Genomic DNA, 27,712 nt, shown 5'->3' with positions numbered 1-27,712 from the left:
TACCAAGCAATCCACATGTGTAAAACTAGTCAGTAAGCATCAGGCAGCTGAGACTGCTTGGCCGAGCCTGGATTCTAGTTCCATGTCTGCTACTTTCTAAGTAGCTTTGAATAAATCTCTCAATACCCATAAAGCTCACCTTTTTCAGGTGTTAAGTGAGCTAGAGATTAAGTGATTTGTAAAGATTACTCAACAGGAAGCAAAGTCTAGGGACGATTATGGTTAACATTTCAGTAAATACTGAGCACAGAGTGTGTGCTAAATTCTTACAGGTTTTACTTAACACCACTGTACTTAATAACGACCAAAACTATAAATATTTTTTAAACTATAAATGTCACCACCTTACAGAAGGCCCACAGAGAGGTAAATTAGTCACACAGCTAGCTGGTAGAGCTGAAATTCAAGCCCTGGCAATCTTGATTCCACTCTGAATTACACTAAACTACTATATAGTTCATTCGTTTAGTTCCTTAGGAGGAGGTAGATTCTGGAGTGACTCCAGTGTGACAGCCACTAGCCCTGGGTGACTATTAAACACTTGAAATGTGGTCAGCCTGAACTGAGATGTACTGTAAGAGTAAAATATACATCTGATTTTAAAGATTTAATGTGAAGAAAAGAGATTAGAAGATTTCATTAACTTCTTAACTATTGATTACGTTTGAAGTGATAATACTTTAGAATACATTAACATTAATTTAACCTTTAAAAAGTTGTTGTGTAGTTACTAGATTTTTTTATTCCCCTTGGACAGTGCTGTTCTAGAGGAAACCACTGGACTTGCAACTTTAAATATTTAGCATGTATCCAGAAAATGTTTCCCAGCCTTCTATACGCCAGGCGTTGTACTAGGTGAGAGTCTGGGGGAACACAAAGCAAAATCAGACATTGCCCACAAGGGACTCACAAACGAGGAGGCAGGGCAGGTGCCTGTTGTTTAATTTGGCTGAAGTTTAGTTGACCAGTCACTTCATCTCCTGATTTTTGCTTTGGCTAGGTGTCTGCCTGTATCCCCGTGTTCAAGCTGGCCAGACGGCGTAAGAAAATCCTGTTTTACTGTCACTTTCCAGATCTGCTTCTCACCAGGAGAGATTCTTTTATTAAACGCCTATACAGGGCCCCAATTGACTGGGTAGAGGAATATACCACAGGCATGGCAGACTGCATCTTGGTCAACAGCCGCTTCACAGCTGCCATTTTCAAGGAAACATTCAAGTCCCTGTCTCACATAGACCCTGCTGTCCTCTACCCATCTCTGAATATCGTCAGCTTTGATTCTGCTATTCCTGAAAAGCTTGATGACATAGTCCCCCAGGGGAAAAAGTTCATATTCCTCTCCATCAACAGATATGAAAGGAAGAAAAATCTGACTTTGGCACTAGAAGCCCTTGTAAAGCTGCGTGGAAGATTGGCATCCCAAGATTGGGACAAAGTTCATCTGATCATTGCAGGTGGTTATGATGAGAGAGTCCTGGAGAACGTACAGCACTACCAGGAACTGAAGAAAATGGTCCAGCAGTCTGACCTAGGTCAGTATGTGACCTTCCTTCGGTCTTGCTCAGACAAACAGAAAATCTCACTCCTCCGAGGCTGCACGTGTGTACTTTACACACCAAGCAATGAGCACTTTGGCATCGTTCCCTTGGAGGCCATGTACATGCAGTGCCCAGTCATCGCTGTTAATTCAGGTGGGCCCTTGGAGTCCGTCGTCCACAGTGTCACAGGATTTCTGTGTGACCCTGACCCAGAACACTTCTCAGAAGCAATAGAAAAGTTCATCCATGAACCTTCCTTAAAAGCCACAATGGGACTGGCTGGAAGAAACCGGGTGAAAGAGAAGTTTTCCCCTGAAGCATTTACCGAACAGCTTTACCAATATGTCACCAAACTGCTGGTATAATCGTATTTTTTTTTTTAATCTTTATGCTGTATTCATTAATATCACATTTGTAGATTATACACTCAGTTTTGAAACCATAGGAAAAAAACCTAGTATCTAGTACAGAAGAAAAAATTTTTTAATGTACTTGAATCTTGAGTCACTTTCCTCTACCCTATACCTCCCAGACTACTTTTTCAGAAAAACAATATTTTTTATGCTATAATAATTCTGCGTATTACCAATGGTGATTAAGATATAAATGTACAGTTCCATGTTCAGCAGACTATTTTAATTATATGTTCTCTAGATTATTGTTACTCTACTTATAAACTTTGAGTCATATTGTGACTTATTTGGTTTTAATACTTAAAATGTATCATCAAAGTTGATTAATTTGGCTTCATGAGAAGACAATTACTATAGTTCCTAGAATCAGTCCACCTCAGTGTTCGGTGACCTCTGTGAGGAAATTTTTGTTAGTCATACTTTTGCCTGGATCCATAGCAAGAATGCTCTGTGTTTTTTGTTTTTTAAGATGATTTGTGTTTTGTACACAGATACGATAATAAAAGATACTTATCATAGGAAGAGAAAAAATACTAGATTTCAGCCTCCGTGATCTATTGTGTGGTAGTAGGAATATAGACAGCCAAGCCTTAAGTCAAAAACTAGAGTAACTGGATATTGGAATGAATAGCTGTTGTCATGCATGTGGTATGCATTTTGTTTAGGGCGGTGCAGGAGACCTGGGTTTGATCCCTGGGGTGGGAAGATCCCCTGGAGAAGGAAATGGCAAACCACTCAAGTATCCTTGCCTAGAAAATCCCATGGACCGAGGAGCCTGGTGGGGCTGCAATCCTTGGAGTCACAAAGAGTTGGGCACGACTGAGCAACTAACAGACTTTGTTTCCTGGTGTCATCTGAGTCGCTAACTTCATTAATATTTGTGTTTTATTAAGTAAGCACCTACTAAATGTAAGACACTAGTGTTTTTTATCCTCTAAGGCCTAACTCAGATGCCACTGCTGGGAAGCTTTCCTTGACCCTCCACCCAACTCCCGAACTGGAAGCAGCTTTCCCCTTGCACATTTTCTGACCCTCTCATAGCACTTACCAGTCTTAAAGTTAGTTATTTACCTGTTGGTCTAAGTACATATGGGGCTTCCCTGATGGCTCCGTAAAGAATCTGCCTGCCAGTGCAGGTGATGCAGGTTTGATCTTTGGGGCGGGAAGTTCCCCTGGAGAAGGAAATGGCAACCTGGGAAATCCCATGAACAGAGGGGCCTGTGGGCTAGTCCATGAGGTTGCAAGAGCCAGATACCACCACCACCACCTAAGTACAAATAAACATAAAGCAGTTTTCAGTGTATCTTTAAAGCAAAATTCATTTTTTAAAAATAATAAAGATCACTGGCCAAAGGTTCCACATTAATCAACTCTAAGAGCAAAGACCTGAGAGCCTAATTAACCAATGTGACTTTAGGCAAATTGCTTGATCTCTGGCTCAACTTTTTCATCTGTAAAGTGGAGAAACTAACTTTCCTCATAGGGTTGTGATGAGTTATCATATATATGTAAAGTACTTAAAGTAGTAGTTGGCACAGAGTATGGGCTGTGTAAATGCTAGCTATATTTGCAGTTTGGGGATATCAGAAATTACTAGAGAAGTTCCTCATGGGTTCCTGCTGCACTGCTGTATTGTTCTTTGAGGTTCTTTAGAGGATGGAGTTTCAGGCTGTGATTTGTCGTGTCGGACTATATGCCAGAAGTGTTTTAATGAAGTCACTGTACCAACAAGAAGGTCTCTAAAATGAGAGTGTTGGGTTTATCGAGTCTTATGGAATGAGAAGTTCAGTTGAGTTCTCTTCAGTGTTGTGAAAGCTTGCCATCTGGTAAAGTAGATCATTCTATCTTCTGTGGTTTGGTGCGTGTGTTTCTCAGGGAACAGCAGCCTTTCCAGAAAGACCTGATGACTCTGCACACTGGGCTTAGGAAAGACAGACCCGGTCATGCTCTGAGCCATAACTGATGCTTACCCATTCCAAGCACTAACACTTTTGCCTCTTTGACCATTTTTATGCAAATCCTTCGAAAGTGGACTACATGAGTTTGTGGGTCTTAAGTTTAACTTCCCTTCATTGTCTTAAGCCACAGCAGGTGACAGTAAGACCACAGATCTGGAAAGGATGTAGAGCCCAGCCTGAGCTTCCAGCCTCTGGCATATTAACTCCTGCCTCCTGGACCTAGGATGGAGCTTTGCCCATAGGAGGAATTCACAGCTTCCAGAACTAAGCTGAAGTTAGGGAGCACAGAAGCACGGAAAACGGAAGTAAACTGCCAGGATGTTAACATTAGTAATTCTAACACTTAACTGTGGCCCACATCAGACAGCGCATTTAATCCTGACGGTTCTGTGAGGTTTCGGTACTCTTCCCTTTAGAGATTAGTATGGTCAAGCAGCTGCTTGTGTCACACAGCCTGGAGAGATGAGCAGCGTTCAAGGCTTGCTGATTCCCAAGTCCAACCACCTTACCGTTCTTCAGTGTACCTCCACCCTGCCCAAGCCGTGTGTGCTGATTCAGTCAGAAGTCCTCTACCCTGCTGCAGGCACAGCTGTTCAGGTCCCCAGGTTTAGAAAGGCTTTGTTTGTTACTCATCTTCCCTTTTCAGAGCAGTCTTCTAAGGTGGATGTGATTGTCCCTCATTTTGTACACAAGGAAGCTCAGAGAGATGAAAGACGTACTGAAAGGCACAACTGAAACGTGAGTAGACCAAGATTCGACCCCGATTACCTGATCCATCCCGGATAGCACTATACCAGAATTTCTCAGCCAACTCTCCTTTGACAGCCATAAATATCATATGACCGTTAATACTTCATGAAATTCAGAATGAGTACAGCATTCTCTGATTCAAAGCAAAGCTGGGGGACAGGATACTCTGTCTTCAGATTAGTGCTCTGAACCTAAAAGAGATACTGGCATCCCACATGCACCCCATTGCCCTATTGCCAACCCCGTGAGGAATCCTGCTCAGTAGCCCTCACGGAGTAACACTGGATCATTCAAAGTCCCAGTGGAGTTATCAGGGTCATTTACTTTGACAAAGCAGAAATTCAAGCTGATGTAACTCAAAAGATTTTGGGTTTTTTGGTTTTTTAATATTTTTTTATTTATTTGCTTGTGTCGGGTCTTAGTTTCATGATGCGGGATATTTCCTTACAAGGGCTCAGACTCACTAGTTGTGGGCTCCAGAGCACTTCAGCTTCGATAGTTACAACATGAACTTAGTCGTTCCACGGCACGTGGGCTCTTAGTTCCCCAACCAGGAATTGAACCCAAATCCTGTGCATTGCAAGGCAGATTCTCAACCACTGAACCACCAGAAAGGTCACTCAAAGGGTTTTAAGAGTTGGGTGTTTGAAAGAATCCATGCCAGAAAATACTGTCATGCCTGCCCCCTGCTCCCCAAGCCTAGGTGAACTGGAGATGGGAGACAAAAGGTTCTTTCTCATGCACTCTCTTTCAAAGAGGTGACTGTTTTCCTATGTCAGCTCATTCCCATATGCACGTGGATGCAACTCTTGACCCCTATTGCCCTTCATGGGTCTCCACCAGTTGGCTCAGATTCTGTACACACACACACACACACACACGCAAGTTGGAGGTGGGGGTCGAGGCATGTACATACAAAAGATATCCACTCGGTCAGCTAAGGGGGAGCAGTATTGTGGTTCTTCCTGTTTGGAAAGGATCTAATGACTAATGATACTGAAGTCCTGTTTGGGAAGGCTTTAGAGTTGGCAGAGCTCTTTTTTTTTTTTTTGTAAGTTTATTTATTTTAATTGGAAGCTAATTATAGAACATGGAAAAATAAGATTTAAGATGCTTAATTATAGAGTATTTGTGTTCTTAAGAATACTGTGTTTATGGGGTTAGGTTGTGGCAGAGCTCTTTTCAGAATCACTCCAGGTAATTATTGTAGCCATGCTCACTGTGGAAAAGCTGAGGCTTACAGCTATGAAGCCCTGGACCAGGTTGAGAATTCTTTCAGTTGTACTATGGATGCCTCATCAATAAATGCCTTGCCACCTTCTCACCAGCCCAGTACGCCAGTTTCACTGTCTTCTTCCTTAAAGAAAATGAGGCACTTGTACACTCCCTGCCCTGCCTTCTGCTCATCCCCTATCCCTGTTGATTATCAGCCCTTCTCCCTCCACCTCGGCCAACATCACTGTTGTGCGACCTCCTTTCTTTGCATTTCCAGGTCCCAGAATCAAGTCCACTCAGAGCTGACTAAGACCCCAGAAATCACCCAACCTAATGTGCTCTTCCATGGGTGGGAATACAGGCCCCCAGAGCACGGGACCTGCCTGAAGTCACACAGGGACCGTTGAAGGCCTTCTCTGAGTTCATTTCGAAGTGCCTCACGCCACCTCTACTGTCGGAAGCCCCTTATCTCAGGCCACTTTGAGCTCCTTACTCCTTCATTCCTAACCTCAGTCCCCTGCAGCTGTATCCCCAACAGCCAGTGAGGGTGCCACCGTCCAGACACTAGTGCTCTCGTGCCCGCCAGCTGAGGGGTGGGGGGCTCAGCTAGTGACAGCTGTCTTCTGATTAAACAGGAGCCCTTGAGAGTGGGGATAGGCAGGGATTTTACCGTGCTGACTCTGAGCCAAGTGGCTGCTGGAGCCAGCGCTCTGTCCTTGCCCAGAGGAGGGGGATTGGGTGGAGCTCACAGTAAGGGTGAACCAGTCTGGTGATCCAGAAACAGGACCACAAGCAAGTGCAGAACTGTTTTGTAGGAAGCACTATCACTAGGCCAGCCACTGATGTCTTTTGAGACAAATAACAGCCTAAATGTCTCTCAGGGATTGTGTGTATGTATGTGTGTATCTATGTGTGTTGGGGTTTGGTGGGGGCTTGTGGGGGAACAGGCATAGCATAGTTGTGATTTACCTTTGTGACCTACCACTCACCCAAGAAATTGACAGGCAGAGTTAGAACAGACTGCTAAGTTGATGATACCAGATCAGCCTTTACTTTTCTGTATTTCTTAAGCCAGAATTTCAGGGTTCCACAGCTATTGAGAAGGTGTCCTAAGGTGATAATCCTCAAGTCTAGGTTTCTTTATAAAATGGGTATCAGATCAGATCAGTCGCTCAGTCGTGTCCGACTCTTTGAGACCCCATGAATCGCAGCACACCAGGCCTCCCTGTCCATCACCAACTCCCAGAGTTCACTCAGACTCACGTCCATCGAGTCAGTGATGCCATCCAGCCATCTCATCCTCTGTCGTCCCCTTCTCCTCCTGCCCCCAATCCCTCCCAGCATCAGAGTCTTTTCCAATGAGTCAACTCTTCACATGAGGTGGCCAAAGTACTGGAGTTTCAGCTTTAGCATCATTCCTTCCAAAGAAATCCCAGGGCTGATCTCCTTCAGAATGGACTGGTTGGATCTCCTTGCAGTCCAAGGGACTCTCAAGAGTCTTCTCCAACACCACAGTTCAAAAGCATCAATTCTTCGGCGCTCAGCCTTCTTCACAGTCCAACTCTCACATCCATACATGACCACAGGAAAAACCATAGCCTTGACTAGACGGACCTTTGTTGGCAAAGTAATGTCTCTGCTTTTGAATATGCTATCTAGGTTGGTCATAACTTTCCTTCCAAGGAGTAAGCGTCTTTTAATTTCATGGCTGCAGTCACCATCTGCCATGATTTTGGAGCCCAGAAAAATAAAGTCAGCCACTGTTTCCACTGTTTCCCCATTTATTTCCCATGAAGTGATGGGACCGGATGCCATGATCTTAGTTTTCTGAATGTTGAGCTTTAAGCCAACTTTTTCACTCTCCACTTTCACTTTCATCAAGAGGCTTTTTAGTTCCTCTTCACTTTCTGCCATAAGGATGGTGTCATCTGCATATCTGAGGTTATTGATATTTCTCCCGGCAATCGTGATTCCAGCTTGTGTTTCTTCCAGTCCAGCGTTTCTCATGATGTACTCTGCATATAAGTTAAATAAGCAGGGTGACAATATACAGCCTTGACGTACTTCTTTTCCTATTTGGAACCAGTCCGTTGTTCCATGTCCAGTTCTAACTGTTGTTTCCTGACCTGCATACAAATTTCTCAAGAGGCAGATCAGGTGGTCTGGTATCCCCATCTCTTTCAGAATTTTCCACAGTTTGTTGTGATCCACACAGTCAAAGGCTTTGGCATAGTCAATAAAGCAGAAATAGATGTTTTTCTGGAACTCTCTTGCTTTTTCCGTGATCCAGCGGATGTTAGCAATTTGATCTCTGGTTCCTCTGCCTTTTCTAAAACCAGCTTGAACATCAGGAAGTTCACGGTTCACATATTGCTGAAGCCTGGCTTGGAGAATTTTGAGCATTACTTTCCTAGCGTGTGAGATGAGTGCAATTGTGCAGTAGTTTGAGCATTCTTTGGCATTGTCTTTCTTTGGGATTGGAATGAAAACTGACCTTTTCCAGTCCTGTGGCCACTGCTGAGTTTTCCAAATTTGCTGGCATATTGAGTGCAGCACTTGCACAGCATCATCTTTCAGGATTTGGAATAGCTCAACTGGAATTCCATCACCTCCACTAGCTTTGTTCGTAGTGATGCTTTCTAAGGCCCTCTTGACTTCACACTCCAGAATGTCTGGCTCTAGGTCAGTGATCACACCATCATGATTATCTGGGTCGTGAAGATCTTTTTTGTACAGTTCTTCTGTGTATTCTTGCCTCCTCTTCTTAATATCTTCTGCTTCTGTTAGGTCCATACCATTCCTGTCCTTTATCGAGCCCATCTTTGCATGAAATGTTCCTTTGGTATCTCTGATTTTCTTGAAGAGATCCCTAGTCTTTCCCATTCTGTTGTTTTCCTCTATTTCTTTGCATTGATCACTGAAGAAGTCTTTCTTATCTCTTCTTGCTATTCTTTGGAACTCTGCATTCAGATGTTTATATCTTTCCTTTTCTCCTTTGCTTTTCGCTTCTCTTCTTTTCACAGCTATTTGTAAGGCCTCCTCAGACAGCCATTTTGCTTTTTTGCATTTCTTTTCTGATCAGGTCTAAGAAGCCTACCCCATAACGTGGTTGTGAAGAGAGTCAGTAAGGGGACTGAATGAAATGATTCAGTGACACACAGGATGTGAAGCTGATGTGTAAACTGCAGAGTGCCCTAGAATAGAGTTCTAAAATACATCTGCACCTATGGTCAGTTCATTTCCGCCAGGAACGTTTACCTCATACTATATGCAGAAATGAACTTGAAGTGGATCATAGGCCGAAACATAAAAGCCATACTGTAGAAGTTAGAAAAGAAAATCTCCACAGCGTTTGGGGTAGGCAAAGATTTCTTTGATAGGATACAAAAAGCACAAAACATAAAAGGGAAAATTGGTAAGTTGACTTCATCAAAGTTAAAAACTGCTTTTCAAAGGACACTGATTTACAAAAAAAATTAAGTCACAGGCTAGAAGAAAATATTTATGTATCTGATAAAGACCTGCACCCAGGATATGTATAGAAGTCTCAGAACAAGAGAACAAATAACCCACATATTTTTAATGGGGGAAGATGTGAAGGGCCATTTCACAGAAGCTCTACAAATGGCCAATAAGCACATGATAAGATGTTCAGCATCAGTGGTCCTAAAAGAAGTGCAGATCAAAACCACAGTGAGATATCAGTGCACACCCATAAAATTGAAGACTCAGTAAAAATGTTGGTGAGAATGTGGAGCACCTGGACTTCTCACACATTGCTGACAGGAATAGAAAATGGAATCAACTCAGAACAACAGAAAGTTGCGTACAAAGTTAAACATGACACCATACAACCCATCAATTCCACTTCTAGAAATTTTGCCCAAAATAAGTGAAAACATATTTAAACAAAGACTTATTCAAATGTTCATAGCAGCTTTTTTCATTAATAGTCAAAAACTGAAAAAGTGTCCATCAGCAGGTGAAAAGATAAACAAATTGTGGTACATTCATGGGATGGACTATTTCTCAGCAATAAAAAAGGAACAAAATGTTCATGAGCCCAGTGATGTGAATGAATCTCAGAAGTGTGCTAAGTGGAAGTCAGACACAGAAAGAGTTCGTATTGTATGATTCCATGAAGATGAAACCTTAAGGAAAGTAAAAGCAAAGTTAATCTGTAGTGACAGAAAGCTGATTACTGGCTGTGGCCCAGGATAAGAGATTGACTAGGAAAGGGCACAAAGGAGCTTTTTGATATGATGGAAATGTCCTATATCTTTATTATGGTGGTGGTTATAAGGGTTTCTAAATTTGTCAGAATTAATCAACTACATGCTTAAAATGAGTACATGTTATTGCATGTCAGTTATACCTCATTAAGTTGATTTTTTTAAAAAGCATGTGTGATGTAGTCCCATTTTTTGTAGAAAATAAGTCTTGTAAATGAGTAAATGTGAGAATATATATGCATGTGTTATTTATATTGTTATTCAGTTGCTAAGTTGTGTCCAACTCTTTGTGACCCCATGAACTACAGCATGCCAAGCTTCCCTGTCCTTACTATCTCCTGGAATTTGCTCAGACTCATTCCATTGAGTCAGTGAGGCTACCTAACCATCTCATCCTCTGTCGCCTCCTGCTCTTGCCCTAAATCTTTCCCAGCATCAGGGTCTTTTCCAGTGAGTCAACTCTTCACATCAGGTGGCCAAAGTATTGGAGTTTCAGCTTCAGCATCAGTCCTCCCAGTGAATATTCAGGGTTGATTTCCTCTGGGAGTGACTGGTTTGATCTCCTTGCAATCCAGTCGATTCTCAAGAGTCTTCTCCAGCACCACAATTCAAAAGCATCAATTCTTCAGCACTTAGCTTTCTTTATGGTCCAACTTCACATCTGTACATGACTACTAGAAAGACCATAGCTTTGACTATATGGACCTTTGTTGGCAAAGTGACGTCTCTGCTTTTTAATCCAGTGCCTAGGTTTCTCATAGCTTTTCTGGCAAGGAGCAAGCATCTTTTAATTTCATGGCTGCAGTCACTGTCTGCAGTGATTTTAGAGTCCAAGAAAACAAAATCTGTTGCTGTTTCCACTTTTTCCCCATCTATTTGCCATGAAGTGATGGGACTGGATGCCATGATCTTAGTTTTTTGAATGTTGAGTTTTAAGTCAGCTTTTTCACTCTCCTCTTTAACCCTCATCAAGAGGCTCTTTAGTTACTCTTTGCTTTCTGCCATAAGGGTGGTGTCATCTGCATATCTGAGGTTGTTTATATTTTTCCCAGCAATCAGATGGGTGTGATTAATCAGTAGGCATTAAAATCTTATTTTGTTTGATACTCTTTAAGCTGATTTTCTCATTAAAAAAAATTCAAATATAAAAGAAAACATAAAATCTTATTGGTCACTTATGTTCTTACAGTATATTTTTAGACATTTGTGTTTCCAATTATTGCCCTATTTGGGATGTATAGTTTGTCCTAATTAATCGCTTACTATTATATATTAGGATTGCTCCAGTTGTTTGCTACTGTAAGCAACCTAGCAGGAAAATTATTAACTTTAAATTCTAAAAGCAAATATTAAAATTTTTAAAGCAAATTTAAAAACCAAAAACAAGGAAAATCAGAAAAAAGTAGGCATGTGAAAAGGTTGAAAAACTATTCAGTAATACAAAAAAATAGAAATTTAAAAAAAAAAATCACTAACTGATGATGTTTACTTTCAAACTGAGTTACCTTGTTGTCCACCTTGCTTTCAGCCAAATTATATGCTCCCTTTCATTGTGGGACCTGGGCACCTAACTTAGCGATTCAGTAACTAATACTAAAAAAGCAGAGACATTACTTTGCCAACAAAGGTCTGTCTAGTCAGGGCTATGGTTTTTCCAGTGGTCATGTATGGATGTGAGAGTTAGACTATAAAGAAAGCTGAGTGCAGAAGAATTGATGCTTTTGAACTATGGTGTTGGAGAAGACTCTTGAGAGTCCCTTGGACTGCAAGGAGGTCCAATCAGTCCATCCTAAAGGAAGTCAGTCCTGAATGTTCATTGGAAGGACTGATGCTGAAGCTGAAACTCCAATACTTTGGGCACCTGATACAAAGAGCTGACTCATTTGAAAAGACCCTGATGCTGGGAAAGATTGAAGGCAAGAGGAGAAGGGCCCGACAGAGGATGAGATGGTTGGATGGCATCACCGACTCAATGGACATGAATTTGAGTAATTGCTGGGAGTTGGTGATGGACAGGGAGGCCTGGTGTGCTGCAGTCCATGGGGTCGCAAAGAGTCGGACATGACTGAGCGACTGAACGACTGAACTGAACTGATAACGATATCATACGTCAAGACATACCACTATGTCTTTTTAACATAGACAAAACTTTAACAAGGTAACTATTAGAACTGTAGATTCCAAGTGACAGAAACCCAATTGTAGCTAATGCAGAAAAGGGGAATTTATTTAGGAAGTTACAGGGATAGATGATTCAAGGAAAAAAATTGCATAAATGAAGTGGGAAATGGTAGGCCTGAGGTTCAGATGGAACTAGGAATTCACATGCTGTCAGAAAACCAATTTTGACATAATATATGACATCACTGTCTTTCATTATAGGCTAGTTTCTTATGGCAGGAAGCATGACCACCAATAGCAGTGGAGAACTTCCATCTTACTGTTTGTATCACCAAAGAATAACCAGCCTTCTTTATCAGCATTTGAAAAGACATCATCAAAGGACAATGATGGAGCCTTCTTGATTCAGGTGTCTTCCCTAAAAGTAAGGAAGCAAGTCAGGAGGAGTACTATTGTTTGCTGGGCTCACGTGGGCTCCCATCCACTGTGGGCAGGACCTGGGGTCACACAGTGGGAGGAATCACATAGCCGGGAGAAAGGAGTCCAAGAGGGTCCAGAGGAAGGAGGAGGAAGCAGTTCCCAGAAGAAGGTGAGTTGGGAAGATAAAATAGGTGTAAAAAAATGAAGATCTTACACTCAAGATGCCCTAGCAGACAGACTATCCCTCCCATATAACTTTAGCCCTTTGCTTCCACTTCCACAATACATCTGGCTAATATCTGTTCACAACCAACCTTGTGCAAGGGCCTGGGGATAAAGAAATGAAGTTAACAGTTTCATACTCTTTGACTCCACATTGCTTGATATTAATGTTGCCAGACCTGACTTTCTTTATTTTACTCATTTTAATTTTGAATATTCCATTTTTTATTTATCTAATAAGCAGAGAAACCTTGTATTTAAGGGTTTTTTACCTCAGATCTAAGTTTAATGATGTATTATATATATTTTTAAAGTCGTTAAGGATGACTGGGGTTATTTTTATTATACCTTTATTAAACAGAAGTGCATCATCCTTTCTACCTTCTTTTTCTGTTTCTTAAAAAAAGACACTTGCTTTGCCTTTTCCCTTCTTCATTCTTTTGATCTACATTGATGTATGCCAATAGCCCATTATTTTAGTAAAATAATTTCTTCCAAATATTTTAATCTTTTGATATCAGTTTTGACAAGATACTTGCTGCAGTTGTTTAGAATTATTTGAATACAATCAACTGGTCTCACCACTTCCTACAAGTTCTTGTCTGCCATTCTTGAGTTCCTCCTTCAGGGCTATCATCCTCTTCCTAAGAATACACTTTGAGTACCATTTTTTTCAGAGAGAATACATGTATTTGCATAATTAATTCCCATTGACTTCACATATGAATAGCTTGATTTTATATAAAATTCCTGAATCATGTTTTTTTTTTAAACCTTTTCAACTGTGTGTTAACATCTTCTAGGTAGATTTTCCTATAGTGTGTCCCAGGCAAAATCAGGTATAGAAGATGCTCCAGAGAAAAGGCTTTCATGGTCAAATAAGTGTGGGAAGTGTGAATACAGTTGTGAATGTACTAGGCAAAGTAGCATGGTGGAGGCCAGGAGACATCTTGAGATACTGAAGGTGGTTTACTTTTATCTCCAGTGTACCCAACCTATTTGACCACAGTAATCTCAAGAGCAAGCAAGTGACCAGTAATATGTTTATAGTTAATATTTGTTAAGCACTTACTATGAGCCAGGCACTATTTTAGGACTTATTCTATGGGTATCAATTCATTGAGTTTGCATGGCAGCTGTATATGGTTGATACTTTTTCAACCCATTTTAACAGGTGGAAAAACTGAGGTACACTGAGCTTGAGAAAATAGGCTCAAAAATGGCCAATTCAAACTCAAGCAGTGTTCTATATTACTCACAGCCCTAACAGTTGGCAAGTAAGGACAGAAGGCAACTTCTATATGTGTCCCAAGTCTGAGAAGCATAACAGAACATCTAATTGCACCAAAACGGAAAAAACTTCCCACCAAACAGCCTTTGTAACAGAATTTACCACTGAATTACTGCAAAGGCACTTTGGAGGGTAATCTGATTATCTCCAGTCCAAGTGCTCAAACTCTGCTGTTGGCCAATGTCCAGGACCCATCATTGAATACTCATCACCTCATCAATTCAGCCTCCTAGACTGATGGGCAAAACAACATCCAAATATTCATTGCACATCTGTGCTGGGCAGATTATACATTAGCAATTCAAATCCAGCCAGTGTACTGGCCGTTCCTGCAAATGTGTCTGTTTGGGTGAGATGCCTTGTTGTCTGGGACGGATAATAAGGCACCTCGGTCTAATCTTGAAGAACAATCAACCCATCTTGCGAAGGTGACTGTCTGTGTGTGTTCTTGCCCTGGCAGCGATGGAACAATGGCCCCATAACGCACTCGACTCAGCTGGCAATGAAGTCCCATCCTGATTAGGAGCCATGGCTGGTGTCAATCACCACGGGATGCACCATTGTCCTCTGGTCCCCAACACAGTTTATTTACAGGAAAACAAAGGCTTTGGGGGGCTATGGCTGCTTCCCAGAGATTGCAAAATAGATTGAGCTGTCAAGCACACAAAGTAGATGAAGATTAATGAGTTGTGTGGACAATAAATATGACGAGATGACCATGAATATGCTAATGGGCATTATCCATATACACCGTAATTGCTACCAAAATTAAAAGGTAACATGAAGAAGACGGGTCACAAGGTGACAGGGAGATAATCTTAGATGCTTGAAACGCTCACCCCAGATAAGACCCTCTACAGGTTTCCTCACCCCCGATTAAACCATCCCGAAGCAGCATTGTTCACAAGCTGTCTGAATAGGCTCCTTTTAAACAGGGGTTGTAAGGAGTGGAGTGAAAGAGTAAGCTGGAAAAGTTACTTTAGGGAAAGGTGTAATTAGAATAAGAAAGGTGTTTATCAAAGGCAAGAAGTGCTCAGCTGTCAGGCTCCCTCCTCATCCCCAGGGACAGAACTGATGAGGATGTCACTTGACGCTTCAGCCCCACCCCCACCCTAGAGCCACAGAGACTATTATAACTACAAGAATGTTATTTAGATTGCCTTTTACGAAGGACTAGGTGATTTTTCAGAGTATTCCAATACTCTGATGACTTTTAAAATACACACATATTAGAGATATTTGAAGGACAAAATGTTTAAAGGCAAATTTTGTTTCCAGGAATGATTCGGTTTTGGAAATCTGTATCCTGTGAAACTGCAGCATGGCTATGACATGGCTGATTCCCACCCAGCCTCCCAGCCTGTCTTCACAGTCCTTCATCTGGCAGGTGTCCTCTGACCCTGTTCACCCCATCTTCCTGTCCACCCCCGCTGTCTGTGGATGGTGAGTAAGTTAGCACCTAGTTTCTATCCTCTGGAGGACTAGGACAATGGACTTCATCCCCTGGAGATCCATGGACCATCACCACCAATTGTAAGAACACACCTTTGCTCCTAAAGATAGAATCTGAATATGTATTTCTTGGTCCACACCAGGTGAAGGGGAGCAGGATGAAATCAGGGTCCAAGAAGAGGGCAGAAGGGTGGAAGAGAGGAAGGGAAGTCGGGAGAAAGAGGCAGTCCCAGAGACGGCCTGAGGCTGACTACATGGACTGAAATCAGCCGACCAGGGGAACAGGGAGTTTTGTACAAATATGTGAAACAATCTCTCTAAAAGGGGTGAGAGAAAAAGATTGTTGTTCTGTTCAGTCACTAAGTCATGTCCAACTCTTTGTAACCCCATGAACTGCAGCACACACACCAGTCTTCCCCGTCCTTCACTATCTCCCAGAGTTTGCTCAAACTCATGTCCATTGAGTCTGTGATACCATCCAACCATCTCATCCTCTGTTGTCCCCTTCTTCTCCTGACTTCAATCTTTCCCAGCATCAGGGTATTTTCCATTGAGTCAGCCAGGTAACTCTGGAAATCAGTGGATTCAAAAGCAGAGACATTACTTTGCCAACAAAGGTCCGTCTAGTCAAGGCTATGGTTTTTCCTGTGGTCATGTATGGATGTGAGAGTTGGACTGTGAAGAAGGCTGAGCGCCGAAGAATTGATGCTTTTGAACTGTGGTGTTGGAGAAGACTCTTGAGAGTCCCTTGGACTGCAAGGAGATCCAACCAGTCCATTCTGAAGGAGATCAGCCCTGGGATTTCTTTGGAAGGAATGATACTAAAGCTGAAACTCCAGTACTTTGGCCACCTCATGTGAAGAGTTAACTCATTGGAAAAGACTCTGATGCTGGGAGGGATTGGGGGCAGGAGGAGAAGGGGACGACAGAGGATGAGATGGCTGGATGGCATCACTGACTCGATGGACATGAGTCTGAGTGAACTCCGGGAGTTGGTGATGGACAGGGAGGCCTGGCGTGCTGTGATTCATGGGGTCACAGAGTCGGACACGACTGAGCGACTGAACTGAACTGACAGAACCAAAGGCACACAAGCATTTCGCTCTGGTTGACAAAGTTTTTTCCATGTGCGTACAGGTTAACAATTTTGAAACCACTGGAACTGAATAAATGAGTCTATGGATGGCAGATGGTGGAGCCAGGCATCTCCTTGTTGAAGTGGAAGTTTTCAGGTGAGCAAGGGGAGATGGCTTTGAATGATCAATGTAGTGATGTGGTTGGAGATATTAGTTTGAATTCATGTTTAATGTAATATAGACACAGGTGGTTACACAAAGAAATCTTTATAGATATATGTATATACATAGGTTAGTGTACACATATATATTACCTTGTGTCTCACCTGGCAAGGCAACAGTGGCAACAAATTACTCAGTAGCAAAAAGCAAAAGAAAAGTAAAATGTTAGTCATTCAGTCATGTCCAACCCTTTGCAACTCCACCCGGTTCCTCTGTCCATGCAAGAATACTGGAGTGGGTGGCCATTCCCTTCTCCACAGGATCTTCCTAACCCAGGAATCAAACCCAGGTCTCCTGTATTGCAGGCAGATTCTTTACTGTCTGAGTCACCAGGAAAGCCCAGGAAAAAGGAAAACCTAGTACCAACTCTTGGTTTCTAATACCAGATTCCAGTAAAAGAAAGGATTCACAGAGAAATGCCTTAGCCTAGGATAGTGTAGAAAATATACAAGATAAGCCTAGAGCTTCATATAATGCCAAAAAAGTAAGAAATTGCTAAAAAAAATTTTTTTAAACCCACATTGATGGGGAGTATATCAGTGGGACATAGGAGCAACAAAATAAAGTAGTATTGGATTATAACCCAAAATATAAAATAAATATCCATGAGTCCAGGCTGATATAGATAAACGATTGAATAAATACATAGGAAAAATAGAAGACAAATTACCCATGCAGAAGAATTCCAAATAATTTATGTAGACACCCCACCCTCAACAGGTGGAGTATAACTTCTCTTTGTTAATTTTAGGGCCTCTCATAAAGGGTACAATATGAAAGGGGAGAAAAAGAGAAACTTGACAGTGGGGAAATCTGAGAAACATTGCCTCAACCAGCTGATCAAGGTCAACATCAACAGTGATAAGTCAAGTTTCTGGGATGTACTCTTGCTATAATGTGATGAGAATGGCAGTTTGCTTCTGTGGCCTTCCTCGCCCAAACCTGTAAACTCAGTCTAAGAAAAAAATGTATCAGGCAAATTTCTATAGGACATGCTATGAAATACCTGACCAGTATTCCTCAAAACTGATCATCAAAAATAAGGACACTCTAATGTTAGATATCTCAAATTTTTTTTAATACAAATTAAAAAACAACAAGAAAAGCCTGAGAATGTCATAGTTTTTCCAGCTTTCCCAATACCACTTGCTGAGAAACTTTTTCCTATTGTGTATTCTTTCCTTCTTTATCAAAGATTAATTAACCATAGGTGTGTGGATTTAGTTCTGGACTCTCTATTCTCTTCCATTGATCCATATATCTGTTTTTGTGCTGATATCATGCTGTTTTGATTCCTGTAGCTTTGTAGTCTTGTCTGAAGTCTGAGAGGATTATGCTTCCTGCTTTTCTCATTTTCTTCAAGATTGCTTTGGCAATTCTGGGTCTTTCATGATTTCATATGAATTTTTTTTAGTTTTATTTATTTTAGCTCTGCTGGCTTACAGTTGGCTATGTGCGGACTTTCTCTAGTTGTGACAAGTGGGGGCTACTCTGTAGTTGCAGCACATGGGCTTCTCATTGCAGTGGCTTCTCTTGTTGTGTGGCATGAATTCTAGGGTGTGTGGGTGGGCTTCAGCAGTTGTGGCTTCTGTGCTTAGTTGCCCCGAGGTATGTGGGGATCTTCCGGGACCAGAGCTTGAACCAGTGTCCTTTCCATTGGCAGGCAGATTCTTAACCACTGGACCACCAGGGAAGCCCCATATGAATTTTAGGATTATTTGTTTTAGTTTTGTGAAAAATGTCATGAATAATTTGATAAGGATTGCACTATATCTGTATATGGCTTTGGGTAGTATGGCCTTTTAACAACATTAATTCTTCCAATCCAAGAGCATGGGATATTTTTCCATTTGAATCATCGGAAACTAACAAAGTTTCCTTTGTTAATGTTTTATAGTGTTCAGTGTAGAAGTTTTTCACCTCCTTGATCAGGTTTATTCCTAAACATTTTATTTTGAGGAGTTCAATTTTAAAAGGTATTGTTTTTCTTTTAACATGCCCTGTCTGATATTTCATTGTTGGTATAAAGAAATGCAACTGATTTCTGTATATTAATCTTGTATCCTGGTGCCTTGCTGAATTATTTTATCAGTTCCAGTAGTTTTTGTATGGAGTCTTTAGGCTTTTCTATATATCATATCATATGTGATGGGGTTTAAACAGGGAAGAAGCCTGACCAAGTCTAACAAGCAAGAAGCAAACGTGGGTCTTCTCTCTCCCAAAGCCATGCTCCCCCGTGAGGACCCCCACCCTACTTTGAGTCACACAGACCCCCAAAAGCCAATGCATCCTCCCAAGTACCACTGATAGTTCCTCATCTGAACAGTGAAAGAAGGGTGAGGGGACTTCTTTTGATGATCCTAAAAAAAGGAACTGCTTCATTTCATATGACCTACTTACAGACCTTGGTGACTATAGACCATGGATATAAATTCCTAGTTTCTATCATATTTATGTTAGTTGGTGACTAGTAATGTTGGAACAGCATAGAGATTTATGGTCAGAAAATATTAGCTCCTAAACACTGCAACCCTGCCCCCCACCCCCCAGTCATCTCTTTAAATTCAGAGTGTTTCCCCCATTTCATCATTTGTGATCAGATTTGTACAGGTCGGCCCTAGATGGGGATTTATTTCTGTCCATAAACAAAGCCTCGATATTAGTCACAAACTATTTCTGATTCTCAGTTAACATTCTTAAACATCTTGTGTCCCAGGGGACTCTTTTCCCTGTCATATGAAGATGATGTTTCAAGGTTTATATCTCCCCAAAGAAGCGAGTAGATCATAAAACCTAATGTATTCCGTGGTTTGGAATGATAATTTTGTGAAGAGGTGAGGGAATATTTCACTGTGGATCATTACAACATCCATGTAAGTTGTTAATATACTACTTACTACTTCCCTTTAAATATTCATCCAGCTCGTGTTTATGAACTGCTCCTGTGTCCCCAGTCTGGGCTCTGAGGGGGCCATGTAATGGTGGTGAGGGCACAGTTGGGGACAGCTCCCTGACTTGGGTGGGAGGATTGTGGATGGAGACAGAAGAGAAGCTGGCAGAGGCAAAATGACCAGTTGTGGGGAGCATGCTGGAGACCACAAGGGGAGAGAGCTTTGGCCAGGGGAAGGGGCCACATCAGAGTCCAGGCAGGACCCTGTACCTGGACACGAGGATGTGTGTCCCTGGAGACTTGGGCGGAGGCACATGCAGAGCACAAATGCAGAGAGGATGAGGAGGGGGTGAGAAAGCGGTATGATACAGGGGATCTACCAGGGCAGAGGGGGATTCAAGTTAACCAGTGTTTTCTGAGCATCTCAGCCTTCATCTGCTTGAGTTGTTTCCAATCTAGTAACAGAGCAGAGAGGCACATGGCAAAGTGTCTTTCAAGGGGGATCATAATAAGAAAACTTGGAGGCAAAGATAAAGAGACTTTGAACTCTGTCCCTCAAGAGTAATCCGAGGAAGCTTCTCAAAATGAAGAGATGGGATTATACTGTGATAAGCAGCAGTCTTCCAAAACAGGATTCAAATACCAGCACCATCCCTTCCGACTAGGTGACTTTGAGCTTGGATCACTTTTCAGTGCCTCAATTTTCCTATCTGCAAAAAGTGGATAGTAATATGACCCACCTCTTAAGATGCTTATGAGGATGCAATGAGTAGAATACATACAGCACTTAGCAAAGAGCCTGAAATACAGAAAGCACAATGAAAGTTAGTCTTTGCTATTATTCTATGTGGTAGCAACCTAAGGACAGTGATGCTGGGCTTACCTGAAGGCAAAGAGGAGCCACCTGTATCTCTAAGAGAGAGACTGATGGGATCCAGTCTTCATCTTAGAAAGGAGCCTGCTGCTGCTGCTGCTAAGTCACTTCAGTCGTGTCCGACTGTGTGCAACCCCATAGACAGCAGCCCACCAGGCTCCTCCGTCCCTGGGATTCTCCAGGCAAGAACACTGGAATGGGTTGCCATTTCCTTCTCCAACGCATGAAAGTGAAAAGTGAAAATGAAGTCGCTCAGTTGTGTCCGACCCTCAGCGACTGCAACCTTCCAGGCTCCTCCGTCCATGCGATTTTCCAGGCAGGAGTATTGGAGTGGGGTGCCATTGCCTTCTCCAAGAAAGGAGCCTAGAGGAGGTTAATGCTGGTGTCACAGCTAGGGAAGCGGGAAGCCAGACTGTGTCCTAATGTAAGCACAGCAGCAGAGGAAGGCTTGTTTGAAACTGGGAGGTAATGTGCCTTGAATTGAGCAAAGAGGATGGAGAGGGCAGAAATGCAGATCTTGGGGGTAGGAGGAGGTAATCCTAGTTCCAAGTTGAAGAGATTTTAGATGGATTCTCCTTTCCTACATTCCATAAACTTCCGTTGGCTTTACATTTTCACTGGAATTTAAAAATCAATGGAAGCATTAGAAGATAAAATTGAAGAAACGTGGGCCATACCATGTAATACTGTTCCATGAGCCCCTGGAGCCACAAAAAGACCAGGCGTCAACATGGAGCTGACAGAACCTCAGTCTGTTGGAAATGAGGACACCAGAGGCTGGACAAGGGGCAGCTATGGCAGCAGCTTGAAGGTGGAGGTCAGCATCCAGGCCTGGAACATCAGAAAGGCAGCTTAGCCCGTCGTTTAGAGGGACTCAGGGTTCCAGCATTTACCCTTTGATGATAGTGGCAGGAAGGACCCCGAGTGCACATGGGAACATTCTCCAGCCTCCGCTCAGCTGGGACACTTCGGGGCACTCTAGAGGTCAGGACCAATCTGAGGGCAAAGTGTCTGCTTGCTTGTCTGTTTTCCTAATGGAATCACAATCAGGGAATTTTAGAGTCCATATGGATTCTATGGGTATTTATTGAGACAGAATTGTGGGGAGATAATGGTTGGACTAAGGGGCTTCCCTCATAGCTCAGTTGGTAAAGAATCTGCCTGTAATGCAGGAGATCGCAGTTTGATTCCTGGATCAGGAAGATCCCCTGGAGAAGGGATAGGCTACCCACTCCAGTATTCTTGGGCTTCCCTTGTGGCTCATCTGGTAAAGAATCCTCCTGCAATGCGGGAGACCTGGGTTCGATCCCTGGAGAAGGGAAGGGCTACCCACTCCAGTATTCTGGCCTAGAGAATTCCATGGATAGTGTAGTCCATGGGGTTGCAAAGAGTCAGACACGACTGAGCGACTTTCCAAAAAAAAAAAATGGTTGGACTAGATCAACTAGTCCAATCTGCCAATTCCACAGATGAGAAGATCAAGGCCCAGAGGAAAGGAGGAAAAGTCCAAGGTTCCCTGTGCATCAGGGGCTACTCTTCACCCCTCCCCTCCAGCTCCCAGTATGAGCAGCCTTTCTCTACCTGCGACTTCCCTGCTTTGTCATAACAACTCAGGGGGCGCTGAAGGCTGGGAGCAGCTAGAAGGGCAGAGATCCTACCTCCTGCCCACTGTACAGATTGCAAGACTCACCTTAAGTCACAAAGCGAGTCAGTGTGGGACAGCATCCATGAACTGTGAGCAAGCCCCTCCGAGGTGCCCCGCATCCCTTGCCCTCTACGTTTCAGATGTAGGGACACTACTCTGTGCCACTAACCACAGAGTAGCCAGCTTCCGTGACACAAAGGCTGCTCCCTGCGAGCACAGAGCAAGCAGTAGGCTCCTCGGGCTCCGCCTCCCTCTCTGCAGACGGGAAGGATGCTGGCAACAAACACAGCAGCTTTCATCAAAATCTCTTGTCTTCACAAGTCATATTGCTCAGAGCTCCTTCACTTCCTTTGTCTCATTTAAACCTTGTGAGCACTTGGGAAGATAGGTGGACAAGCAGTGTTATCCCCACTTTACAGATGAGGCAACTAAGGCTGGGGCTTAAACACAGCCTCTGAGCATCAGCGCTGGGGTCTGAGCTCAGTTTCTCTTGTGTTCTCCCAAATCAAGTGTCTTTGTACCTCAGGAACCGTTCTTAAACTAGACTGCTCCCTAAGATTGGAATGCCACTGCCATGAAGGTTTCTAAAAGCTCTGGGGGTGGAGGAAATCCCTACCATCAGCCCCAGTTCTCCCAGGCAGATGCTGCCCCCCACCCCCATAGGAATATCTGATGTGTGGACGGCCATCGCCCTCTGGCGGCTGACGGACAAAGCGCTCCACAGACCTAACAGAACAAAGGCCCTCCAGCCTCCCAGCCTCCTCTCGCAGGCCCAGTGAGTGGCAGTGGCAGTTTTTTTTTATTCTGGGGGCCCTGGCCTTCACTGTCTCAGCTTGACTGACTAATGGAATGCACATCATCTCATGAAACAGCAACCGAGAGGCTGAGGGACTGAGGTGAGTGTGTGGCTTCTGTCAGTTGCTTTGGCGGGCATTTGACCAAGAAGTCACCAGCCACCAGGTTTGCTCCAGTGCTCACGTGGCCAACTCATGAGTGTCAATTCCCCTCAGAACCACCCCAGCTCACCCCTGGGCTGTCACTGAGATCTGACATGAAGGCCCAGCTCCTGCAGGAAACTGCGGTGCTCCCTCCTGCTCTCTGAAAGCGGGGACACCTGCACATTTCTGGCCCCTCCGCCACCACGGGTCAGAGCCAGCGGACTGCCTGAGTCTGAGATCTTGCTCTGACACATCCCGGCTCAGGCACTACATGTGTGTTACACGCTTCAGATGGCCCATCTGAAGAAGGGTGATGGCCACAGTACTCACACCACGGGGTGTTGATGAACACATGTAAAGAGGTGAGAGCCGTGTCCGGCACTTAGGAAATGCTCAGAAAAGTGAGCTCTTACTGGATTATGATGTAGAAGCTGCGTGTTACGGGCTTGCCTCCACCTGGAATGGTGTACCTCAAAGTTGGAGCTGAGCTGCCTTTTGTATAAAAATTGATCTTTTTGATGCACACATTGGGTATAACTTTCTTCACCCTGTGGTCAGTATGCCACTGATGTGAGAGGAAAGGCTGAAGAGGCCTTAAAGCCATTTGCTGGTCTAATATTTATTGGTCAATGGGGTTTTTTCCTACTTAGATTTGCATTACATGCATGGATTTGTAAAGGAAATGGTAACCTACAACTGAAATCCTGGGTGTGATCCAACCTATAACTGTATGAAGCAGGGGCCAGTGGCAGATATGGAGGCCATACATCTACTTACAACCCTGAAGACCTTCATACCAACCCAGGACCATTTAATATTTTCATTAATGACTTGAAGGATGGAATCGAGACCCAGCTAATCAGATCTCTGCATGATACAAAGCTGGAAGGGATCTTAGCTACTTTGGAGGACAAGATTAAAATACAATCCAAGCTTGACGAATTGCAGAGAAGAACCTAAATCAATAAAGAGACAGGCAATAAAGATAAATGCAAGTTGCTCTGAAGAGAGCTGAGAAAATTAGCCAGATACCAAATGGTGATGAGAGAAATGAGTTTTGAGGGGGCCAGGAGGAGCTACCTGGATGTAAATTCAAGTCATACTCTGTAAACTGAAGGCTCAGCTCTGTCATCTGGTGGATCTCAAACTTCAGTGAGTATAAGAATTATCCAGAGAGCTTGGGAAAATGCAGGTTTCCAGGCCACAGCCCTGAGATTGTGATTCAGTGGGTCTGAAATAGGGCTAAGCTGATTCTGGGCCAAGTGGTCCATGGCTAGCACTTTGAGAAAGCCAGAGCCCGGATAAGGCAGCAGCCTCTACCCACACCACTATTTCCCCAGTATTTAATCTGGGTGCATCCCATGGGACCCTCTGCAAGAAGGACTTCCATGGTCAAACAAACTTGGAGATGCTCTCTTTTAGAAAGAAAAGCAAAAAATTACAAGCTCAGTGAGCATGTTAATGACTCCAACATTTTCTGCAGTGAAATAAACACTTTCACTTAGTTTAATCCAGAGTTTCCCAAATGTTTTGACCCTGGAGCCATTTCTTCATGTATTAATAACCTCCAGTAGCATCTTGGGAATCACACTTCAGATAGTGTGATGCCGTTCAAGCCCCTCTCCGTCAGGTTCTCCAGGATCTCTCAGTCCTGTCACTGCCCTGTGTTAAAACTACCTAAGGGGTTAGAACTTGAAGTCCTTTTAAATTATGCTCTATCTCCTCCGTTTCCCTAGACCTGAACTTTCCTCTTACATTTTAAGAAGAAGATAGGAGCAAATTATTAGGGCTTCGGGTCTGAGCCTTCTCTTGCTTGGTAACAGTGCACCATACATCCTGGGTTGCGGAGGGGAGGAAGACTGCTTTGCCGTCTTTGTTCATGGTCTTCCTTGAGCTTGTATCACAAATTGCTACTTGCCTGGCCATCGTCTATTCTCTCCTCTCTCCTTGTAACAGGATCCCCCTGATTGTTGAATGTGGCCACACGCCACACTACAAAACTGGTGTCTCAGCCTCCTTTCCGGAAGAAGGGAATGTCAGTCCACTTCAGTGTTCTTGCCTGGAGAATTTCATGGACGGAGGAGCCTGGTGGGCTTGAGTCCATGAGGTCACAAAGAGTCGGACACGACTGAGTGACCGACACACACATAGCCTCCTTTGCAGATGGGGTGGTCCATCTGAAGTAAGCGGAAGTCACTGGGCGAGAGGCGGGTTCTGGGGAACTACTTTATAAAGGGCACTAACAAATTCGGAAGACACCCTTTGTGCTCTTCCCTACTCCCTTCTTCTTCCCAGTAGGTGCACTGGCAGCCACCATGGGCCATGAGGGGAACGTGCAGAGGGAAGCCACATAGGAAGGATGGCAGGGCAGAAAGATAGAAAGTTGTAATGGCATGGTAAGGCCGCCAGAGCAAGTCTGCTCTGCCCAAGAGGAAAAGTGCACCCCTGTTTCATTGAAGCCATGGTTTCTCAGGTCACTGTTACCAGCATTTAAATGCAGTCTCAAGTTCACACAGAGCACAACCAGCAAAGCTTTTTGGCCCTTTCCCACACATTTGCCTTTCCTAATAGCTCAGTTGGTAAAGAATCTACCTGCAGTGCAGGAGACCCGGGTTTGATCCCTGGGTCAAGAAGATCTCCTAGAGAAGGAAATGGCAACCCACTCCAGTATTCTTGTCTGGAAAATCCTATGGATAGAGGAGCCTGGTGGGCTACAGTCCATGGGGTCACAGGAGTTGGACCAACTGAGCAACTCACCACCACCACACATCTCGGCCACACTGGCTACCATCCTTACCATGTCCCTGCATGCCCTTGTCTGCCTCCTGCAGGTTTGTGATGTGCATGTTCCTCCTGCATCTTTGGCCCAAGGCAGTCATGTTTCTTGAGCCTGGCACCACTTCCTGCCCACCCATGCCTGTGCCTTCGGCTGCCTCTCTCTTTTCTCCTTTATTGGAATTAACTATGGAATGAAATTAACCCAGAATGACAGTTTTGAGAGCTTCACATCCCTCCAGAATGAACTTCTCTGTTGAAATATTTGTATGTAAAACAGTCTTTTCCCTAAAGTTTTATAACCTACATTCCTGTCTGTAACTAGTTAGCAACTCCTGAGAAGAAGTGGGTTGAGTGGGAACTTCACTGCAAGAATTCCCTTTATATCACCATGAGGCTTGCTAAACAGGAAAGAAAAATCATGCAACTATAAAGAAAAACAAGAAATGAATGTAATCAAAAGAGCCTCTAGAAGAGTGACATACAAACAGACAATCCTAAAACAATAAGAAAGTGCACTGATATCTAGATAATAGATACAGATACATACAGTGTTTATGGGAGTTTCAAGTTGGGCATGGCATCTCACCAGGTTTGGTGTGGTGTGCAGTTTATGGTTATCTGCAGTGATGGGTCGCAGGGCAGAAGGGTCCTCTCTGCAGCCACTGCCCCCACTCCCACCTGGCTGCCTCCTTGCCACAGGGCCCCATGGAGCTCTGGGCTGGGATGCTCCTGTCTGTTAGAGGCCCTACTGGGCCTGGGGCCTGCATTTGGCCATTTAGGCACTCTCCACAGGACAAGAAGATATCGCTGCAGCTCCCTTCTATTTCTGACCTTGATGCCTCAAAGCAACACAAAAGTCTGGACTTGTCCTCTCCTGTTCTTTGGGAAGCCCGTCTGCATGGAGCCTTTATCCAAGTTCAGACCAAGTGAGGCTGTTGCAGTTCTGAGAGCTCCGTATGAGGGACTCTCCTGGGAGAAGGAACTAGCATCCACTGACTGCCTGTGGGCTGACGGGCGGACACTCATCACCTTTCCCCTTCAGTTCAACCTGCTCTCATCCTCTTCCAGATCCCTGAACCAGCCTCACTGACTTTGCTACCTGGTCTCCGCAGATATTCATGTTGTGAACCCGAATGTACGTAACATGAACTCTTGCAAAGCATGTTTTCACTCAGTAATACAAGTGGCATGCACGTGTCTTAAAACAGGCAGGAACCCCATATAATGCATTCTACATCCACAGTGCCTTCTGGTGACTGCATGGATAAATGAACAAACAAATGAATGCTGAGTAAATACTTAGCAAATTAAATACTTATAAGCATCTGCAAGCCATGTTACTCCTATGGTGAAGAAGTTTAAGATGAAACTTGCAAGGTTTCACTGGAGGATAATCAGACTCTCAGTCCGATTATTAGATACTCAAAACAAAAACTACCCCTGAGCTAGTCTTTCCTGAATAGCTCGCAGATGATATCCTCTCCTTGTAAATGAATCTATTCCCTCTAAAAACTTCATGAAGCAGAAGAGGTGGATGTCTCTGATTGTTAAGTCATTTTTTCAATATACTCACCAGGTTGCTTATCGGATGTCTCGTGCTTCATCTCCGGCATCCTTTGGCCAAATAAACCAGTCAGTGCTCAATTCTCCAATTGACTGGATAGCTCAGGGAACAAA

The 27,712-nt window shown here is 43.5% G+C and overlaps 1 protein-coding gene and 1 long non-coding RNA gene across 14 annotated transcripts in view; one reads left to right on the top strand and one right to left on the bottom strand.

The window, feature by feature from the left end:
* ALG2 (ALG2 alpha-1,3/1,6-mannosyltransferase) overlaps positions 1-27,712 on the top strand; it is a 107,089-nt gene that overhangs the window by 2,014 nt on the left and 77,363 nt on the right. For 4 of the 13 annotated variants that reach the window (XM_045165096.1, XR_006550007.2, XR_006550008.2 and 1 more), the window contains exons 2-3: positions 1,001-1,897; positions 16,750-16,844. In XM_045165096.1, the coding sequence (XP_045021031.1) occupies positions 1,001-1,897; positions 16,750-16,782 (930 nt within the window). In that variant the 3' untranslated portion in view covers positions 16,783-16,844. Of the gene's footprint in view, positions 1-1,000; positions 2,490-4,555; positions 5,987-12,488; positions 13,506-15,438; positions 16,283-16,749; positions 16,851-17,661; positions 18,639-27,712 lie in introns of those variants that run through there. The other 9 variants (XR_003108235.3, XR_006550011.2, XR_006550009.2 and 6 more) reach the window with 9 other exon arrangements.
* LOC123465595 lies at positions 3,167-27,712 on the bottom strand. Its single transcript, XR_006640869.1, has 3 exons — positions 27,609-27,712; positions 20,541-20,599; positions 3,167-3,218 (listed from the first exon to the last, which is right to left on the bottom strand). It is a non-coding gene; the product is annotated as an uncharacterized LOC123465595 (long non-coding RNA).

Source organism: Bubalus bubalis, chromosome 3, assembly GCF_019923935.1.
Source record: "Bubalus bubalis isolate 160015118507 breed Murrah chromosome 3, NDDB_SH_1, whole genome shotgun sequence".
NCBI lineage: Eukaryota > Metazoa > Chordata > Mammalia > Artiodactyla > Bovidae > Bubalus > Bubalus bubalis.
Note: the sequence above shows the minus strand (reverse complement) of the source record. Positions and strands in the feature narration are given on the sequence as shown.